Source organism: Saccostrea cucullata, unplaced genomic scaffold (genome assembly GCF_032062105.1).
Source record: "Saccostrea cucullata isolate Sc308-1 unplaced genomic scaffold, CSIRO_AGI_Scuc_v1 ctg837, whole genome shotgun sequence".
Taxonomy (NCBI): domain Eukaryota; kingdom Metazoa; phylum Mollusca; class Bivalvia; order Ostreida; family Ostreidae; genus Saccostrea; species Saccostrea cuccullata.
In genome coordinates, this window is record NW_026929710.1 from 53170 (window position 1) to 74025 (window position 20856).

The 20856-nt window shown below is 34.8% G+C and overlaps 1 protein-coding gene across 1 annotated transcript; it reads right to left on the bottom strand.

Annotated features, from left to right (window-relative positions):
• Positions 1 to 130: 130 nt before the first annotated feature.
• On the bottom strand, positions 131 to 14595 carry LOC134281951 (DNA-directed RNA polymerase II subunit RPB2). Its single transcript, XM_062764389.1, has 24 exons — positions 14431 to 14595; positions 13773 to 14002; positions 13093 to 13205; positions 12553 to 12809; positions 12085 to 12206; positions 10490 to 10654; positions 10032 to 10228; positions 8638 to 8757; positions 8257 to 8443; positions 7681 to 7824; positions 7201 to 7340; positions 6805 to 6916; positions 6239 to 6393; positions 4829 to 5027; positions 4343 to 4511; positions 3997 to 4093; positions 3674 to 3768; positions 3184 to 3305; positions 2906 to 2986; positions 2446 to 2583; positions 2000 to 2221; positions 1571 to 1731; positions 1042 to 1237; positions 131 to 699 (listed from the first exon to the last, which is right to left on the bottom strand). The coding sequence occupies exons 1-24, from the start codon at positions 14447 to 14449 to the stop codon at positions 607 to 609; spliced, it is 3534 nt and encodes a 1177-aa protein (XP_062620373.1). The 5' UTR covers positions 14450 to 14595; the 3' UTR covers positions 131 to 606.
• Between the last annotated feature and the right edge of the window lie 6261 nt (positions 14596 to 20856).

Consider the following 20856-nt stretch of genomic DNA (forward strand, 5'->3'; position numbering starts at 1 on the left):
TCACTTCCCATAATACACATTGTTAGATACTCGTGACATTACACAATGCTGGTCTTAAATTGTACAGGTTAAAATCAATACCTCACATCTTGAAAGAGGCCTTAAGAGGGTACATAAAACAGAAAATGAATCATCTTTTTAATGGTTTAATTACAATTTACAAACAATCTTCATTAAAGTTTGAAAGTCTTGTAATTTTAAATTTTAAAATAAATGTACATCATTACATGTACCATTTTTGGCAAATTCACAACATAGTACCGGTAAAATACTTGCAATTGGTTTCCATCATGATACAAAATCACCTTGTTCAATTCAAACACTATTGATCTGGGTGGTGGATATCTCCAAAAACATGGACATGATAAACACAGATAAAATTTTCATATGCATGATTACAAGCATTTCCCTGACCAGCCTTTCTATAAATCCACAGAAGACCCATGACATTGACATAATTAACAACCTAAAATGTCGCACATGAACGGGTCAGGTCTTCTTCTTATGATTTCTCATTCACTTCACCCCACAGAACGGGAATACTGTCCTGAACACATTGACTTTGTTGGTGTGTCTGTATGTTGTATGATTTTAACAGTCATTATTTCACCCCATGACCATCATACGTGGCGCGATGCTCATTGACATCAGCTCTTGGAAGAGTAGCTTACAGGCGTACGGAATACGAATCTGTGAGATCTGAAAGGACAGCATCAAAATGAAAGTAAAAATCACAAAATGAAAGTAAAATCACAAAATGACAGCATAAACAAAATCAAAGAATTTACCGGTATTTTGTAAAACATACACAGGATACATTCATTCTTTTTCCTTATGGTACAATGACAGAAACATTTTGTATTTTTACAAAATATTTTACACAAAATTATACGTTCAGAACTTGACAGTTTTGTAATTTACAGCCAGCACATGAAAAATCTTAATTACATCTTGAATTTGTTCCCCCTTAGACCTCACAATCAGACAACCATCGTTTCTTTTACAAGTCTACATCTAAAGTGTCTGTGTATATATCCTTACCTGTGTCTTGTTTTTGCAGCCTCTGCATTCAAACGTTTGGTTCCTTAGGTTTGCTATAGCAATGAGGCCACAGAAGTTACACACATGTACTCTGTAGGGATCTGAAGCCTCAAAGAGTCGCTCTCGCAGGAACTGGGCGGCACCGTGGGCGATCTGACAGTCACGCTCCATTTCACCAAATCGTAATCCTCCATCTCTGGAAAAATTAATAAATGATTATTCTGTAGTTCCAGTATAGAAGAACTCTATAATGCTACAACAAAATACATGTATATGTATGTACATGAAGAATACTGATCTATTGATAAAAGTTCCTGTTAATATCACCAACAAAAAATTACACTAACTTGCATTTTATTATGCATACATGTGACTGCAAAAATCTATGAATTGTCTGCAGATGGCAAACAGTCATTAATGTACAGATAGAAAACCATGCATGCAAGAAAATGGTTGAACTCCAAAATACAGCTCAAGTGAGCTAGTAGTACTGGAAGGTCTAAGATTAGTTCTAGATGGCTGTTTATACCTAGCTCTGCCTTCCATGGGTTGTCTGTTCAGGATCTGTAGCGGCCCTCGAGCCCGGGAGTGGATCTTGTCGTCCACCATATGCTTCAGTCTCTGGTAATAAGTGGGACCCAGGAAAATCTGAGCATTTAGCTTCCTTCCTGTGAATCCATTGTACAGCACCTGGGAAAATCAGAAAAATCTCGATAATTACAACCTTACCAAGGACTTCAAACCAGGGATAAGAAACAATGCACAAGTATGTGTCACAGATCTGCTGGAAAACTATGAAATTTAATTAATTTTTATCACCACCATCCAATGAATCGATAAAGTTTAAGTAACATTAATACTATGTCATCAACTGACTAGTTTATATTGTCAAGTAAAAATTTCTAGTAATAAGCTATATCCCATGACCTAGTTTTCTGGAAGCGACATTTCTACTGACCTCGTTCCCTCGTAAGTGGTAGCCGTACTGATGTAGGAGGTTGGAGACTTTCTGTACATTGACGGCATCGTTGAATGGCGTGGCATCACCTATCTCCCCCTTGTTAGCCGCCACTTTCCCCTGCAGACACTCGATCAAGTGACCGATGGTCATACGACTGGGAACAGCGTGGGGGTTAATGATGATATCTGGAGTGATTCCCTCACAGGTAAACGGCATGTCCTAAAGTAAAAACTTAGAGTCAATTATACAAGTTTTGGAGAAGTAATACACACACACAATTTTGTGAATTTTCAAACTGCACGAAGATCATCCAAAATTGCGGTTTGCAGTGTATTTTTTTTTCAATAAATTGAATAATCATCATTAAGTTTGAATAAATTTTCAAAAGGAAAAGTTGAGCTATCACTATTATTAATAACCCCCTTATTTTGTGGTAAGTTTACCTCCTGTCTGTATGTGATCCCACACGTTCCCTTCTGTCCGTGACGACTGGCAAACTTGTCCCCAATCTGTGGCGTCTTCACTGTCCGTACCCTGATTTTGCAGAACTTGTAACCTTCCTGATTCAGAGTTATCATCACCTTAATAATAAATGAGATGCATGTAAACGTGAACACATCAGCCACACACACAGAATCTGCTACCACACAGCTAAAACCAATTTTCACTTCCCCCATTCACAGAAACAAGATCTTTATTATTTAAGGGTAAATGATCAATCATTTCATTATGGTAGAAATATTTTAAGAAATTTAACTGTAAAGTTAATGTACATTTTATTAAAATAAACTTTTAACAGAAATTTTACCTGCTATTCTGTGAAACACTGGTGTAAATGAAATGTAACTTTTTACATACTCACTAGTACATGTATCAAGTTCCCACTATCTGTAATGTAGTTACCTGGTCTATGATTCCCGTTTCACTTCTCCTCATGAACACACTGGCGTCTCGTTTTGTGAATCTCTTTGTTGTTCCCTCCAACTGTAATGTAAATGTACATTTAATATACTCAAATAAACTTTAATTAACATTTTCCAATAATACCATAATTTCATTTCAAAAAACAATAAGTATTAATATTTTGCATACTAAACTACAACCTATCCCATGTTTTCTTGCCAAGAGGCAAACTTTCCATAATTTTGCCTACAGTCAAGATGTATTCCCAAATATTTTACCTCATCTTCATTGGCAGGAAGTGTCAATGTCTTTCCTATCAACACGTCATCTCCTGAGACTCGTATTCCAGGGGAGATTATTCCATCCTCATCAAGTTTGTCATAAACTGCTTGTCTCATACCTGCAAAATTAATATCAAGATTTGTAAAATGCTATTCATGTGCCTCATATTTTAAGTGTATTAAAGTAGAACCTACAACCAAAATATACATTGACTTGGTTACAATATTTGGCAGAATAGTCTACTTTTTCAAAATTTTTCACTTGGGACTTCTTTTTCTCGAACAACATTTCAAGTACAAACAAATTGTCTAAACTGAAAGTTCCAAACGCGTTTTCTTCATGTATTACAAACTCAAATGCCGTCCACCTTAGAATATCTCTGAAGATTTCTATGGCCCCATAAAGTCCAAAATAACGATGTTTGACTTTACAAGTACATCTGCAGAAATATTTCAGAGTGTTGATAGATCATCTATATGTACCAACCTTGGACACTCTCTCGCGTTGGTTTCTCAAATATCTCCTCCTGATCTAAGCCTTTCTTGGATTCTGAGTCTTTATAGGAACGGAAGAAAAATGATCTACAATAAAGTGAGACTATTTACAATCATGCATCCTTCAATGCACAAACAGGTCAACTACCATGACATAAGCTGAATGATATAGAAGCTAATACAATGGCTTCCACAACACATCTACTTGTAAATCATGTTTGTGAATAACTCTATGACCTGAAGAACACACAAAAGCCATTAACAATATACATGTATCTACATCATTTATCAGCTGTTTATGATAGCCTCAGTTACCTGAAGAAGCCTCTCTCAATGGCCGAGGCATTAATGATGACAGAATCTTCCTGATTATATCCTGTGTACGACGCAATGGCCACGATAGAATTAATACCTACAAACACACAAACATCACATATAAAATGACTATATACGATGTAGATTAGACTGTTGTATAATGCACACTGTAAAATATGCTTACAGAAAACTTGCTCTTAATAAATTTTATTTACCCAAGGTTTGAAACATGTTGTGAAACAAATGAATAAAATCAATCAAATTTTGCACAAATCAGAGTTTTTTCGTCCTTGGGATGGCATTATAACCGTGTTTTACTTACTGTACGTGTTAAGATGTCACCTACCTGCGGGCAGCTCTCGGAATCGTAGATATTCCATAGATCGGGTGGTGACTAGCGGTTTCTGGGGGTAGAGGAGTCCGTGAGCCAGGGTGTCCATTCTGACGTGGAAGTTAGTGATGTAGACACCCATGGCTTGTTTACCCATAGCAGACTGGTAAGTGTTACGAGGAGACTGAAATAGCAAGCAGACTGAAACCTGCAGCACTATCATAAACTACAGCATATGATACGCTTTTAAAAGTAATTTAATCTTCCAAAGGAAATCGGACAGGTTTTTACATAAATCCCCCCCCCCCCTTTTCTCCTACACTGCACAAATCAGATCAAAGTTAATTGAGATTTATTTGTAGTAAAACTAAATCAACATCTGAACCTCTTCAATCTTGTTAATGTTAAACATCTATCATTTCCTAAAACCTGATTCACAGTTACACCAAATCTTTTCTATTTTCCCACCATTTTTTAAGACTAACAAGAATGTCCACTGACCTGGTTATGATCCGGGAATGGGATGATGGAGGCGCAGACTCCCAGGATCATGGCCGGGTGGATCTCACAGTGGGTGTAGGTAGAACAGTACTGGACGTCCTTGTCCGAGAGGTCATCAGGGGTCATGGCCAACATGATGGACTCCTCCTCTAGAGGGTCAATGTACTCTACAACACCACTGGCCACCAGGTCCTGCCAGCTACAACAGAGAGATGTACATATAGAAAACCTACAGAGACTTATACTCCACAACACCACTGGCCACCAGGTCCTGCCAGCTGTAATAAAGAAATGTACATGTAGCAAACTTTCGGACAGCTTTTTGTTGGACAAGACAGAAGTTGATGAAAGCAGGTCTTGGCCTTTTATCAGTTAAATACAGAAAGCTTATAGACAGCTACAGCACCATAACTAGCAAGTTTCTGGTCAACCACGACCTGTTCAACTTGCATATATATAAGGAACTTTATATATTGAATTTTGCTTTTTAAAAGAACATTGCACCTAAAAACCTTAGCATATTACTAGCAAGTACAAATGTTCAGTAATACAACTAGCTCCTAAGTGCCATTTTAAAAGCTGCTGAATTTCAAAGATCAATATCCTACTAGTGATGGGGAATCGGAAAAAAATCAGAATCGATTATCGGTAATAATCGGCTGGGCATAATCGATTAATAATCGATTATAATCGAAATTTTAAACTCTAATGAAATTAATATAGAAAAGTTAAAACTTATTCAGATTTCTGTCAGACTTTTACAAAAAATCATTTACTTACATAAAATATTCAAAAATATTAATTGAAATTTCTTTTTTAAAATGTGGAAAACAATATTTTGTTTACTTTGAACAATATTGGACTAATGAATCAGAAGGGAAATTTATTTTTTTAGAAAGTCCATGCAATGGGTATTTTACTGGTATTAGTCCTACCTATCATTTAATACATGTATTTATTTCTAAAAATTAGTTTTAATTAGTTAAAATTGCAAGTTTTAAAAGTAGTTATCCAGATGTAAAACATATTTCTGATTATGATTACGTTTAAAGATAGACTAGGCTAATTATGTTTTCCTTTGTATTGTTAAACCTTGCAATATCACCGTTTCCTGGTATTAGTCTTACCCCAAAAATCATGGCGGTAAAAGTATCAACAAGACACAGAATCCTTCCATGTTTTCAACTTTCATCACTACTTTTATGCTCTTTGCACTTGGATTTGGTAATAAAATTAAAGTATGACAATTTTATTTTTTGTTAGCGATGTCGGCGACATTTATTATATAATCGATTAGTAGCATCGAAGAGCTTCTAACGACCGACAATCGATCGTTGGCGACAATCGTTACATCACCATATCCTACATTAATGATCCGCTGAATCCTTTGTTTTTTTAGGTACCCCTCACCTGTAATTGTTATACTCTCTTTGTTTGAGTTGTTTTATATGGCTCTGTTTTAGCAGTAGTTTCTGATTCTCTACAATCAGCAGAGGACGACAAATACGACCAGCGTCTGTGTAGATACGGATCTCTCTGTCCCTGATATCTCGAATCATAGACACCTGAAAACAAAACAAGAACGTGAAAAGTGTTTATCTTTTGAATTCTGTCAGCACCGCACAGTATCAATTCCATATTAACATGTGGAATATTTTGTGTGATTTTCAAAGATTTCATGATGACCATATTCTGTAACATGGTTAAACTGAAGGGTTAATAGCAAACCCTGAAAGTTTCTACTTGTTATACATGTTATATATCTAAAAGACCCTAATGGTCTGAATTTCATGTACACTCGGACCCTTACTGATTTGATCACAATCTACAAATACTGTATAATGCCATCATCTATTAGGCATTTAAAAAGCATGCTCTATCAAATGATTAATCAATAAAATTGAATCATGCCAATTTCTAACAGGATATGACACTTTGTAATACATGTCTCTCAATAGGATTTCTGCAGTCTTTACCTCTGAGACAATGATGTCCATTTCTCGGCGGAGTTTACGGAGAGTGTTCATGAGCTGTTCTGGATCTCGATGAATGCCGACCCAACAACCGTTCACAAAAATTTTGGTTGCGCTACAAAATTATCAAATTAATACACTAAACAGGTCAGGTAACACAAATCTAACAAACAATTCTATATACAACTAGCATACAGTCTTGCAAATAAAAATCTATCTTTAAGAATGAAAAAAAAAACACTGGCAATTATAATACACAACATTTTGTCAACAAGTCCTTATGTATAACACTTTTCAATGACTACTGTCCAAATTACCAATGGAACCTGCTCTATAAATAGACCCAGTTACACTTCAGTGCCTCGTGGTCACTGGGTGCCACCCTATAGAACCACTTACTCCTGAATGGCTGAGGGAGCCACCTCCTCCAGATTCTCCATGCTCCACTCCTCCAAGAATTCCAGGATAGGAGAGGGCTGGGAACCCACAGAAATGTAGGCCATCAGGGCCAAGTTCTTCACCAGGCCTACAGCACTTCCCTACAATAGAGACAAAATCAAGATCAAAATGTACACATAAATGTAGAAAAAACCTACAGCATTTCCCCCAAAACATAGAAAAATCAGGATTAGTATGCAAGTTTAGAATAAAATTTTGAAGTTTTATAAATGAATATATGCGAAAACAAGCAATTAAGAAATTTCATTAAGCATCATGTAGTTAAATAAGAACAAATTCATGGTATTTTTTTTGTTTTTGAACTTTCATGTATGTCATTGGTACATCCATAACTTTATAAAGCCATACTGAAAAGTTTTAAAATTATCTCTTTCTACATTCTGACCATTTTCTGAATGTTTATTTTATCAGAATACTGACCTCTGGGGTCTCGGCAGGACAGATCATCCCCCACTGTGTGTTGTGTAGCTGTCGAGGTCGAGCTAGCTTTCCATCTCGACCGATCGGTGAGTTTAGTCTCCTCAGATGAGATAGAGTGGAGGCAAATGTTAATCTGTTTAACACCTGAAACAATACACAAGATTAAATGATTTTATATTTCTTTAGCTACTGCAATCCTGATTTTATTTCTAAAATGCAGATGATATTACAAAGTCAACATCATTCTTGTACATGTACATTTTGACGATAGATATACGACTCATGACCCCCATTTCTATACCTTAACATACCCCAAGACTGACTGTGGATAAGCAACTTAGACTTAACTACCCCCAACCTTCTGGCCTGATACTTCATCCATCCCCCCACTCCTTCCATTTTCCTGACCCTGGAGCTTACCTGTAAGACCCTTGCTCTGGCCTGGTGACCCTTCATTTAACCCCCTCCGCCCATTTTCCCAACCTTGGATTTTTCTTGCAAGACCGCTGCTCTGCTGCTCTGGCCTGGTAAGCCCCCCCCCCCCCACTCCCCCAATACCCTGACCCTGGATCTTACCTGTGAGACCCCCGCTCTGGCCTGGTGAGCCTTCTTCTGGTCCCCCCAGTTCCCGGTGGCCAGGGAATACTTCAGTCCATCTGTGATAATCCTAGTCTTTATTGCCAGCTCCAGATTGAAGTCTTTTCCTCTGTCAATGAACTTCTGGGCATATAACCTCACCTCCTTCATCAGATTACGGAACAACCTACAAATTACAGAAAAATTATTATAGGCTCATTTGTACATGTATTGATAAAGAAAACTTATAACCGACATTTGGGAATTATTTCAGACACAAGAAAACTACTTTACAGCAAGTATTATAAATACGGACATTTTGTTGTTTTTTTTTACTTAACACAGGTGTTTTAATCAACACTGCAGAAAGCTTTCTCTTACCCTCTGAACAAGAAAGCGAGAAGGGGACCAGCCAAATCCAGTCTCTTGTTACCATAGTGATCCCTGTCGTCCACTTCTCTACGACCAATGGCTGCCAGCAGCAATCGGTGAACCATGTAGCTGTAATTAGGTCAAATCATTACTGGACACACTCTCTTATAATTATATATCCTATGTGTACACAAGATTTCAAGTTTATTCTTCTTTGTATATCTATGTGTAACGATTTTGCAGTGCTCCAAGTCGCACTTACTTTTAGGTCGCTAAATGGCGACCTAAAACTTTTTTTGGTCGCCATTTCAGAATTTCTGATCGCCATTAACAAATTTTTCACTCGCCATGATGAAAACATGTGAATAACACAATTAAAACAATGAACAAACATCCACATGTGTTATGTTTTTATTAAATCAAAGATTATTGATTACTGTGACTAGAAATCTTTTGCTAGTTGAAGGATATATTTTTATTAAATACAACCACCCTTTGTATGGTACACAGAAGAACACACATAATCTGATTCTAAAATTAAAGTTTAATCAAAAGAAATAAAACTTTGACAGTTGTTTAGACAGGACTTTGCCAATTGTTTATCATGTTTACCTGTTTACTTACTACTAAGTATCTAGTATACCCATATCGCAGTCATTATCAATGCCGCCAAAACACTTAATTAATTGTGATGTGCAAGCCATTGACCAAATACTTTAATAATCAGGTCAGAGAAACTCTAGAAAGTTTACGACTTTTGGATGCCATTCTCTCAGAGACGTTATGTATACAGTGGAGCCTCATTTATCCGGACGCTTTGGTTCCTAGTCAATTTGTCCGGATATGTGAAGCATCCGGATACCTGAATCAGCAGCTAAACAAAACAATATAACATTTAAAAATTCCGTCCCGATGAAAAAGCGTCCGGATACTGAAGCATCCGGATATCTGGGGTCCGGATATCTGAAGGTCCACTGTATACGTTTCTGGTTCTATCAAACTTTACTATTACAGCATGCTATCATAACATTACGTGATCCAATTCCATACGATGCTTTGTAAAGTGTGTTAAAGTGTATATCTTCAAACATTGTATTGATAGAGAATCTTGAAAACGTAAATCTAGATCCCGATCATAAAAAAATGAACGTTGCCTGCCCAAATTTTCTAAGTCGCGAAAATGCGACTTTGTTTTAATTTCTAGTCGCAAATGCGACCGTTTTAGTCGCAACTTGGAGCACTGTTTTGGATGCAATAATTTCATAAATTTCACACAAATGTATGTATGCTTATACACATGTAGATTTTCATTCCAGTCATAAATTTAGTGACAACATATGTTCAATAAAATGACATCATCAATATTTATAAAGGGAAGATACATTTCTGCCTGTTGGCCTTACCCCAGGAAATACGCCTTCTTGGTCTCACAGAAGTCGCTCACTCCTACGTGAGGCAGCATCTCTTTCTGTAGAATTTCCCGGGCGTACTTGATACGTTTCTCCTTCGTGACACCTGGCCTTGCCCCCCTGGAGCCTATAAAGTTCAAGGCCACATTCTGTTCCTGGATCACAAAGGCCTCATCTAGGGAAGGTTTCACCTGTCAACAGATAACACAAAATTTATATACATTTATAATTCTTTTCTTTAAATCAAATATTTCTGGGAAATGATTTTACATTCTTTTTTCCTTCAAATTATATCAGCTTAGCTATTTCAACATTGTTTTCGTTGTTGAAATAAACCTAGTTATGAAAAAAATACTATGAATAAATTAAACTTCCAAAATTTTCCTGAACAAATCTTCTCTAAATTCTTATAAATTATTAAGCAGGCTACCAGAATTAAACCTTTTACTTACCATTTCCATCATTTCTGGATCATCAAAATCATAAATGATGTGTTCCAGGATGTCACGGTCAGACACAAAACCCAGGGCTCTGAACACGATGATGATCGGGATTTCTTGTTTGATATATGGCAAGATTCCAATGATTCTCTGTCCTATGGCACTTTTCTTGGCACCCTGAAATATGAAAATTGTGTCACATTGGAAGTACTGGTATATGTGTATTTGATTCTGTAAAAAGTAATTGAGAGGATCCATCATGGACAAATCGGCTATAAATTTAATGACAAATTACTGCATTTATATATGAATCTAAATATGCATGTTTTGGACAGATTCGAAAAATACATGAACATCAATATGCCTTGAATTTTACATTAAAATATACAATGTAGGCTAAAAATACTAAGCAATTGTCTCAATTTAAATCATTACAAGCCAGTATCCTACTTAATGATGGCCAAATTCCCTTCCCCACTATAGGGAATCATCTTGTTGGACTGCCCTCAGGGATTTATCAAGGCTGTTTTTACTACCGGAAAACGGTACCTTTCCCCTCTTGAAAAAGGTGCAAAAATTCCCCTTTTTCAGACAGAAAATTCTCCGATTAAAAGGAGAATATTTAAAACATCGTTCTGAAATTTTCCGTTTTTGTCCGATTGAAGTTTTACAGCTAATTTACCATCCTAGTCATTCAAACGCTTTTAAAAGAAAGAATATATTATTCAAGCTTTTATTTGATATTGATCGGTAAACATGTGCCAAGTCCATGATGTCTAAAGATACGCGTGCGATTGCAGAGTTAAAAAGAAAAGTGTAGATGAGTAAGATGGAGCTTATATCACTATGAATCGGAAGAATGGAGTAACAACAAAAACAATGTTAGTAGTGAAACATGAAAAACAGAATTGATTTGTGATAGATATTTAGAGAAAAAATTAAATAAAGTCCTGACCTGGTTAAATTTTTTTCGTGTGTGTTATTTAGTATTTTGCCTAAAAAGTGAAGTTTTTGTGGCCTTTGTAAAGGTCTACAAATGACCCTCAGAAGCTCTAAGAATGCAGGATTTTGCTCCATTTATTTAAAAATTTTCCGGGGGGGCATGCCCCCGGACCCCCCTATAATACTCGCGCCTCTGGCGCTCAGATCACGCCTGCGGCTCTCATTTTTCCCCTTTACATATAAAACGGTAGTAAAACAAAATAGCTAGATAAATCCCTGGCCCTTGTGTTTCACAAAGACCCCACCCCTGCCTCTAACCAGCAAATTGTTCCTAATCACACTGATGAAATATATTTACATTCCTTTATGTTATTTTCTAACTAAAGCATACCTTAGATACACTCTTTCCCCAAATTTGATTACCCCACCCCTTACAGCCATCATACCGACCTACGAGCTTACATAAATTACTTCCCCCCCCCCCACAAACACACACACCACCACCATAATCACTACGCATGTTGATCCACAGATGCACTAGATTTACATTTAAATGTTAACTCACCAAATGACCAATATCAAATTGTCCCTCATCACGCTGTTTATAATTTACACCTATCCCTAGTATACTTTGGCAGAACAGTGAAGACTAGATTAACACTTACCCCACCCCCTCTAGCCATCATGTTGACCCACAGGGTACTTGTGGGACGTGAGGAATGCTCCAAACAGGAACGGATCTCTGTCTTAAAGGCATACTTAGAGTCCTTTTGCTGGAAAACATACACTGTAAAAGGAAAACCATAAAAATTAGGAAATGTGCACATCAACAATATCATTTCATCACAATATTCTTTGCAATGTACACAGCTAAACTTTAGTACAGTACTTCAAACTTTGTTATCTCAAATACCATGCATATGCTAAAATAAGTTGGAAGTCTAAGCCACTTTCCTCTTTTGTATTTTAACCTCCAAACATTGAATCATTGATATTTCTTGGTTTTTATCAATCCAACAGAGTTTGAGATAACAAAGTTTGATTATAAATTATTCTTGACGTATTCAGACTCTGTTGTTCAGAATAACAGTCAGTCTTATTCTATACACATTTCAAATTTATACAGACTCTACCTGTGTTTGTAGCCATCTTTTCCTGAGCTATGAGGACTTTCTCTGACCCGTTGATGATGAAGTAACCCCCTGGGTCTAACGGACACTCGTTTAACTCCGTCAAGTCACGGTCGACAAGATTGTTCAGAAGGCAGTAGGTGGAGCGAAGCATGATGGGTATTTTGCCAATAAAGGTCTTTTGGTGCTGTGTTTCCACTGGATCCTCCCCTTCTTTGACTACTGTTTTAGTGATGTCCACGTACAATGGAGCCGAGTATCTGAATTAGAAAGTTTACAGTATATTAGAGCAATAATTGTAATAGCTAATGAAGATTCATCTCTATTTTTTACAATCTTGTAACTTTATTCACAAGAAATTAATCATTCATAAGATCAATTCGACATGTGCTTGATGTGTGTAATGTTGAAAAATATAGTGTACAATATTCCTAATTTTACCTGCACGGACATTTAACAATCCAATCAAAATAGAGAACCAACAATTATACAGCAATTCATACTTTATATCCATTGCTTAGTTATAAATATTTTTTGACTTACGTGAGGTTTCTGAGTCTAGCCTCGTTAGGCATCATGGGACTGGGAGCTCCGTCCTTCTCCCAGTGGGTAGGCTTAGACAGGTAAATCTGTTCAAACTTCAGCAGGTATCTCGGCTACAATAGAGTGTAGATCTATTAAATCTCATTCCAAAAGTGAATTTGCTCAAAGTCAAACATAAGCAGGGCCTTTATGATGTTGTTGATATTATAATATTTATTCCAGCAATTTTGCAGCCTCCTTCAGAAATATTTATCTTTTATTTTACAAACTTGATTACAAAACCTGAACATCATGTTGACTGGAGAGTCAAACTCAAATCAAGAGTTCAAACATCTTTATAAACCTAATTTTGTACTCTTCAGCAACTCAGATTTTGTTTCAGTGTTGAATATACAATACATGTACTTTTACAAATGGTGCCAGACTAACAAAATTCAAATATCATGTTGCTTGAAACCTCCTGTATTCCACTTTAATTTAAACATATAAACCACACTCACTGGAGCTTTCATGTTTGCAATAATGGATGTCAGAAAAAAATATTCTTATGCCGCAGCTGACCTAACTATATTCAGTCAATCACTGAATCAGTGAATGTGGGACAATAACGTTCTGATACATCTTACATATCTTGTCCCTGGCAAGAGTCAGTTATAGATACTTATTTTTCCATAACTTACCGGCGTTTCCACCATTCCTGACGTGTGTTGCGCCTCCGCTTGGAGATCTATCTGAGGCGAATCCTCCACGATTCGCTGAACGGACATCTGTATAAACTCGTCAAACGAGTCCAGCTGTTGTCGTACTAAACCTTTCTCATCAAAATAAGAACTGATGACGATCCAGCAAGCCTCCTGCCAGAGGTCCGCAGTGATTTCATCACCGTCGTCCTCAGCCTCATACATCATTTCTGTTATAAACAATATTCATGTAATGCTTTTATGTACATGATGTATGGAACTTTTCTTCACATAGTTCCCTTTCTGGATTAAAAGTTCAAGTCAATGGACATACATGACATAAATTATGGTTTTTTGATTAGTCTTTAGCAATGTTTAATTACCAATTTCATTTTACAGAGAGTACCTCGATCTACTTTTTGTAAGTTCTGGGCAATGGCTAAATCTCATAAATTGTTTGGATTGTAAATTAATACAACTGTGAACATATATAAAGTACGCTTCATGTTGAGTCTTAAAGTATTTTTCCTAATGAAATGTTTTGTTATTTTTGATGACATGTAGAAGAGACGCGCAGTTTTCGTTCACACCGGAAGTCGATTTTCAAAACATTACATTCCCGGCTGAAATCGTTCAAAATAATATTAAAACCTATTACCTTCCTCTTGGCTATACATTTTTGGTTTCTAGAGGGATCTAAAATTATTATCAATTGAGAAAACGTATTCGATTGCTGAATTTTAAGCCCGATTCATAGCGATTGTATTCCTCCTTTTTCCCTCTGTCTGTACTGTTCGCCCTTTCGAGCCAAACTGAATAATTCGGAACACCTCGGGCTCTAAATATCAAAACGTTTGGATGTTACGAAAACATTTCGCGAATCCATACGAAGCTACTAAATACCACAAACATTTATGAATAAAAAAAACTAACTAAAATCTTTGTTTACGTAAATTTAGTTATTAGTGTAACTGTTTTTCTTTTTAACTTTTACATAAAAAATATAAACATTGCAACATTGACGTATAATAAATTAGGCCAACATAATATGTATATGTCTCTGAATTCTCCAAATGACGGAATGTGGTAAATTATTATTTATCAGTCATAGTAGAACACACAAAACAAAGTTGAGAGAACTGCATAATTTAGATCTAATTAGACCTACAAAAAAAAAAACTAACAAGCAAAAAAAAAAAAAAAAAAAAAAAAAAGGAAAAATATGTCCGTTGTCAATCATGATAATCCTATTTCGTGTGTGTGTGTGTGTGTGTGGGGGGGGGGGGGGTCAAATTTTTCTGTACATTACCAATTTTTTTCCAAACACTACCACTTTCCACACTTTTTAACCTCAATGCCAATATTGATTTTAAGTCTATCTTAATTCATAGGCGTCGGAACCCCATTTCCAATTAATAAAACTGTACGTTGCAATTGTAAACTAACAAAACTGAGAATTTCTGCACATCCTTTAGAAACGCACTAAATTTTTGTAGAATATGATATGTATATAATATTTATTGTATAACTGAAATATTTCAAAATATGTATTTTGTTTATAATACATGTAATTGTCTGATGTGCCATATGGCATAAGGAAATAAAGAATTGAATTGAATAGTATAATATAACATGTAATAAACTTACAAACTTGTGATAAATAGATCCTATTATTTAGCTAATTGTTTTCGAAATTCTAAATATAAATCCTATATCTAAAAATTCTAATCCATGATAAATATATTTTCCTAAATGATTTACACCTTCGGGATTTGTACTACAAAATAGTTGTATTAGTTTGAAGACACTTGGTTTCCGGGAGTATGTTAATGTTTGATGAAATTTTCTCTTAAATCATGAAAAACTGGACAAATTAACAAAGTATTAAATTCATCTTCGATATCATTTAAATAACATAAATCACATTTCCATTTACTCCTTATTAAATTGCCATATCTTCCAGTTTCTATCTTTAAATTATGTGCTAAAAATCTTAAACATGTAATTGCTTTTCTGTATTTTACATAAATAGGTTTCCTTAAATAACATTGCAAACAAAAACAATCAACTAAATGCTTATATAACATGCATTTTGGTGATCTACATATTTCAGATATAGCCCTCTGTTTAAAAACATGACACAATTTATATAATATGGTATGTTACAACGCACTTTGAAAAATTACGCACTTTGAAAAAAAAATTCAAAGTGCGTTAAATTTGGGACCAAGCTAACGCACTTTGAAAAAAATAAATTCCTTTTCAAAGTGCGTTAATATCGACCATATTCATGATATTAACGCACTTTGAAAAAAAAATGTTAAGCTTGATCAATATTCTTACAAAGTATCGGTTTGATAAATAATTGACCCTGGTTGGATAATTATTTTTATCATAATGTTATTTAAGAACCTGAGATATTAATGTTTAAATATTTTAGGTTTTGATAAATGTTATTAAAATGAAATTGGTCATTTGGAAAAAAAAAATGGAGAGATGATTGTTTAATATCATTATTTTGATTCTTTTTAAAATTTCTAGTCTGTAATATGAAGATGTAGGAGAAGGGGGCTAAAAGTGTACGACTTAAAGCATAGCATTCATCCTAAGAAAAAAGGGACAATTTGATTTTTCAAAACTATGAAAATTCTTTCTCTCTCGTACGTTTTTCTGTTCATAAAAAATGTCGATCTAGTTTTCATCTGTTTAAGTTTCACAGTTTTAAACGTTATACCAGTTATGTAAATACATATAAACATGTTTGGGATATAGCATATACTAGTAGACATCGAAACCGGGCGAAGGGAAAGGGGAGGAGCCTAAGCCCCCCCCCCCCCACTTAATTTGGAAAGATGTATGATCATATAGGCATTGAAAATCCGGCTTAATATTTTTTGGGTTTATTATACTCCCCTCTCCCGTTTTATTTGTTACCGCATACTTTTTTCTTTACCTTACCATTATTTTTTAAACATTGTGTCCCCCTGAATTAATCTATTAGCAAATTAAAGCAATACAAATTTTCTTTACAGATACAAGATAAAATATGGAGATAACGAACAGTATTCAAGCAAAAAATTCTTTTTTAACAATGTAAATCGGAGGCAGAGAAAACACGGACATCCAAAAACTCCTGAGGCGGGATCAGGTGCCATGGAATAGTAAACATCCCTGTCAACCGGTCACTAAGCCATGTGAACTTTGTCATGGTATCGGGTAAGCGGAAAAAATCAGTAGAAAATTCAGTGTGTTAATAATGGTCTAACTAATTAATAAGTATGAAAAACGTCAGTCAGCATTTGACCTAATGATCTTAGGTTACTACTATCGGCTTTTTCAATAAAATATAGAAATATAAAACAGTGGTGTCTTTTATTTCAAGTTCAATGGGATATATATGTAGAATCGACATATGAAAGGAAGTAACTCTGACGCATCATTTGATAAATCTTAAAATCGAGTTGAAAGCCACAACATATGGTTTCGAATTCTTTTCTTGTATGTTTTTAATAAATTCTGCTTCATATGAATACAAAAATATATCTGTTTACAACGGGTGCAATTGGTACCCATGGGAATTCCAAAAGATTATTAAAAGACCTGCTTGATCTCCAAAAAAACTACAAAGATATTGTCAATAAGAAACAAAAGCTTCTTTTTAATGCCAACTTCAGAGTACTTCTGTGTACAATCAGGATGTTTTTAAAACAAAATGATTTTGCAAATGACCAATACTAGTAACAATATGAGTATATTAATGAGTTTTATTAATTAATAAATCACAGGGAATTTAGTATATGTGTTGAAAAGTCGTACGTTTTAATATTATTTCAAGTTTTCTAAGAGTTGCATTGAGTATCTAAGTATCTACACTGCACTTATCAAATATGTTGTTGTACATTAGGCCGGAATTAAAAAATATCAGTCTTTGTTTCCCCTAACCCGACCCTGAATTCTCAAGTTGGGTGGTAGGTAGGTAAACAATTTTATTTTCTGACAGCAGCTTTGAAAATACATTCTAAAATTTAATGGAAAATTACCTTTATAAATAAGAAAAGTACAAAAGAAAGCGATTTGTGAACAAAATGCTAAGTATCGTACATATGCCGTTTAAAAGCAAAATCCATGATTAATTAATTCACGACTGTTATTTAGTTGAACTTGCGAAATATCTTACGCCATTACATTTATATAAATTGAATAAAATAGACAAGATTCTCAAATATGCAAAGAACAGACATACGAGTACGTTTTTTCAAACCTTCCATCAGCCTTCAGAGCTTATAGACGATCAATGTACTTTTTTGAGGGCAATGAAATTTGCGGTGGTTCGTGAGCATTTTGCTTTGGAGTTAAGAAGTAAGTGGCTTATTTTAAATCGCAGGTTCAAATCCCAATGAGTAACGTTGAATACGGTCTTTCAAAAGGAACCACAAAACATATGTCCAATGTCGCAGAAGATGCTGGCTCAAAAAAGATCCTCCACTGCTTAATGGCAAAAAAAGGTGCTGAGTACGTCTAAATTTGGAGCAATGGGGGAAATGTTTAGATTTCGTCCTAACAAATCTCGAAGGGATTAAAAGCAAAGAAACAACCAAACTTCAAGGGCCTAATTAAAGAAAAATACACTGGACGTCTCAGGAAGCTGAATCATGATTTCAAAACTATTTGGAAAGAGTATGTTAACAATATTTAATTGAACCAAACCGAATCTACAAATGATATAAAAATGCTATATACAATGTCATAGTCTCGAAGTTTAACCACTTAATAAAGGCATGAAGAAAGGACATCTGAATTATATTTATCAGGATGAATAATATGCAGACATATTTACAACAACTCCTATGGTTCCATAATGGCATATAGTAAACATAGGAACATAGATGAACTGGTTATTAGATCAAAACTCAAATTAAATAAAATGCAGTGAAATTGAATGATGTGTTCACTAGGTGGGCCCCTCATCTACTCATGGGGCGGGCCTTACCATGTATTACGTACCATAAATTCAAAGACAGGTTTGTTTGTTTATTGTTTAACATCCCTTTCGAAAATATATTCACTCACATGGAGACGCCAAGACACCTCCGAAACACTCTTAATTAGTCATGGTAAATTTTATTATCGAATTGTTTCAAGAGTGAAGAATTCCAGTTAGCTAAAGGCATAAGATTGAGACGTCGCCATTGTTTTATGAAGAGCTAATGCCCTGTAATCACATCTGGACGTCATTTTGTTTCCAACAAATGCTTGAAAATCACAGTAGAACAATGTCGGCCGTTCTGATAAAAACTGATTTTGATGAAATTGTATTTTATAAAATTTGGTTAACAATAAAAAAAAATATTTGAATCATCTTATTTAAAAAAAAATTTCAGTCGGCCTGATTTAATTGGGTCGGTCGCGTTAGGGGAAACAAAGGTATTTTTTATTTTGGCCTTACAACTGAAGTTTCTCCTTCACTGCTATTAATATGGTATTTGAATTGAATTGAACATATTTTATTGACAAAGTCAAAAGGACAAGACACATGTTCTACAACTTCAATAGTCTTCTCCTTATACAGAATATCATAAAATTGTCATAACACAAGTACAATTATTTTCAGCAACAAAATAAGTATTAAGTAGTGTCAAAGACTGAAAATACTTTATATGCAAAATTTAATTCTGTAATCTATATAAAAATTTAAGATTTTTTAAAAACAAATCTACCACATTCTTATAAAATAGATAAATTTCTACATTTTTTGGATCAGAGAAAAAAAAAACAATTCATAGCATCAAATGGACATCTATAATGTACAAACTATACAAGTTGTTGAATGATAATAAATTACTCTTCAGAAATGTCTTGCTGTTGCATATTTTTTACAATGTTAATATTTTAGTGAGGAGGTAAGAAAGAGGCATTGTAGAACATTTACTGGAATCTGATATGTATCTTTGTTTGCAAGGATTTTTATGCAGTTTTGGAATCCAGTATAAGCATGCCAATTCAATTAAAATTCATTTTGATTTTTGGAAATAATAATAAATAAAGATATTTAAACCTGACATATGGTTATGAAGAATTTCCTCCTCAGAAAGGAAGCCATGGGGAAATTTGTTGGAAGGAAACTAGTATTGCCGGTGCAACGTTGCTTGGTTTTGTATGGTTTTTTATTGTTTAACTTCTCTCTCGAGAATTTTTCTCTGAATATGGAGACGCCGCCACTTCCCGGCGAAGAGCTTCAAATTTTGTCCTATACTCGGCACTCTGGGCCATTGAGCAGGGAGGGATCTTTGTTTCATGTTCATAACGTTGTGGAGCACTTCAGACTTTTCTGAATTATTATACCTACATTATACGGCGATTCTTACCTGTTGCCTTTACATGGTCTTCTCTTAGATCCTATAAAATGCTGGTACATTACATAAAGGTATGATTATATAATTTTTGGTTGTTACGCATCATTTGATTGGATAAAGAATAGTTTAAATCATATAAGCTGTGTTGTATGTGCTTTAATGACGCATCAATTCAATTCTTTACTTGGAGTATTTCGTGATGCCATATGGCACATCAGACAATTATACATATATTCAAATCTTTCAGTTATATTAAAAAATATTTACATACATAAAACGTATCAATCCGCTTGATGTTATATTCAAAATATGTTCAATTTGAAGTCATTTTTGAAGAGGAAATGGTCTTATTTTTTACACTTTGTGATGATAAATAAAATTAGAAGGAATGTATTTCATAGCGATCCAAGTTATACTAGTATAACCTGGTTTTAAGTTACTCTTTTTATAAACCCGCACTATGCGGTTTATAAAGCTTATAAAACTACCCCAACCCAGGCTACACAGTATAGCTTTGGGTAGCTATTAAATTCATTCCCTAAATAATTATATGAATTTAATTTTTATTCTTTGAACTTTTTCCTTGTACAATTCACTTCAACAGCTGTAAGTTTAAGGACAAGCAGAATTTTATTGGGTCACATGGAGATGTTATTTAGAAGTTAATTTGTAGATACAGAAATACCTTTACAAAGTACTCGTTCTCGGGAATGTCAATAAGTGGATATGGA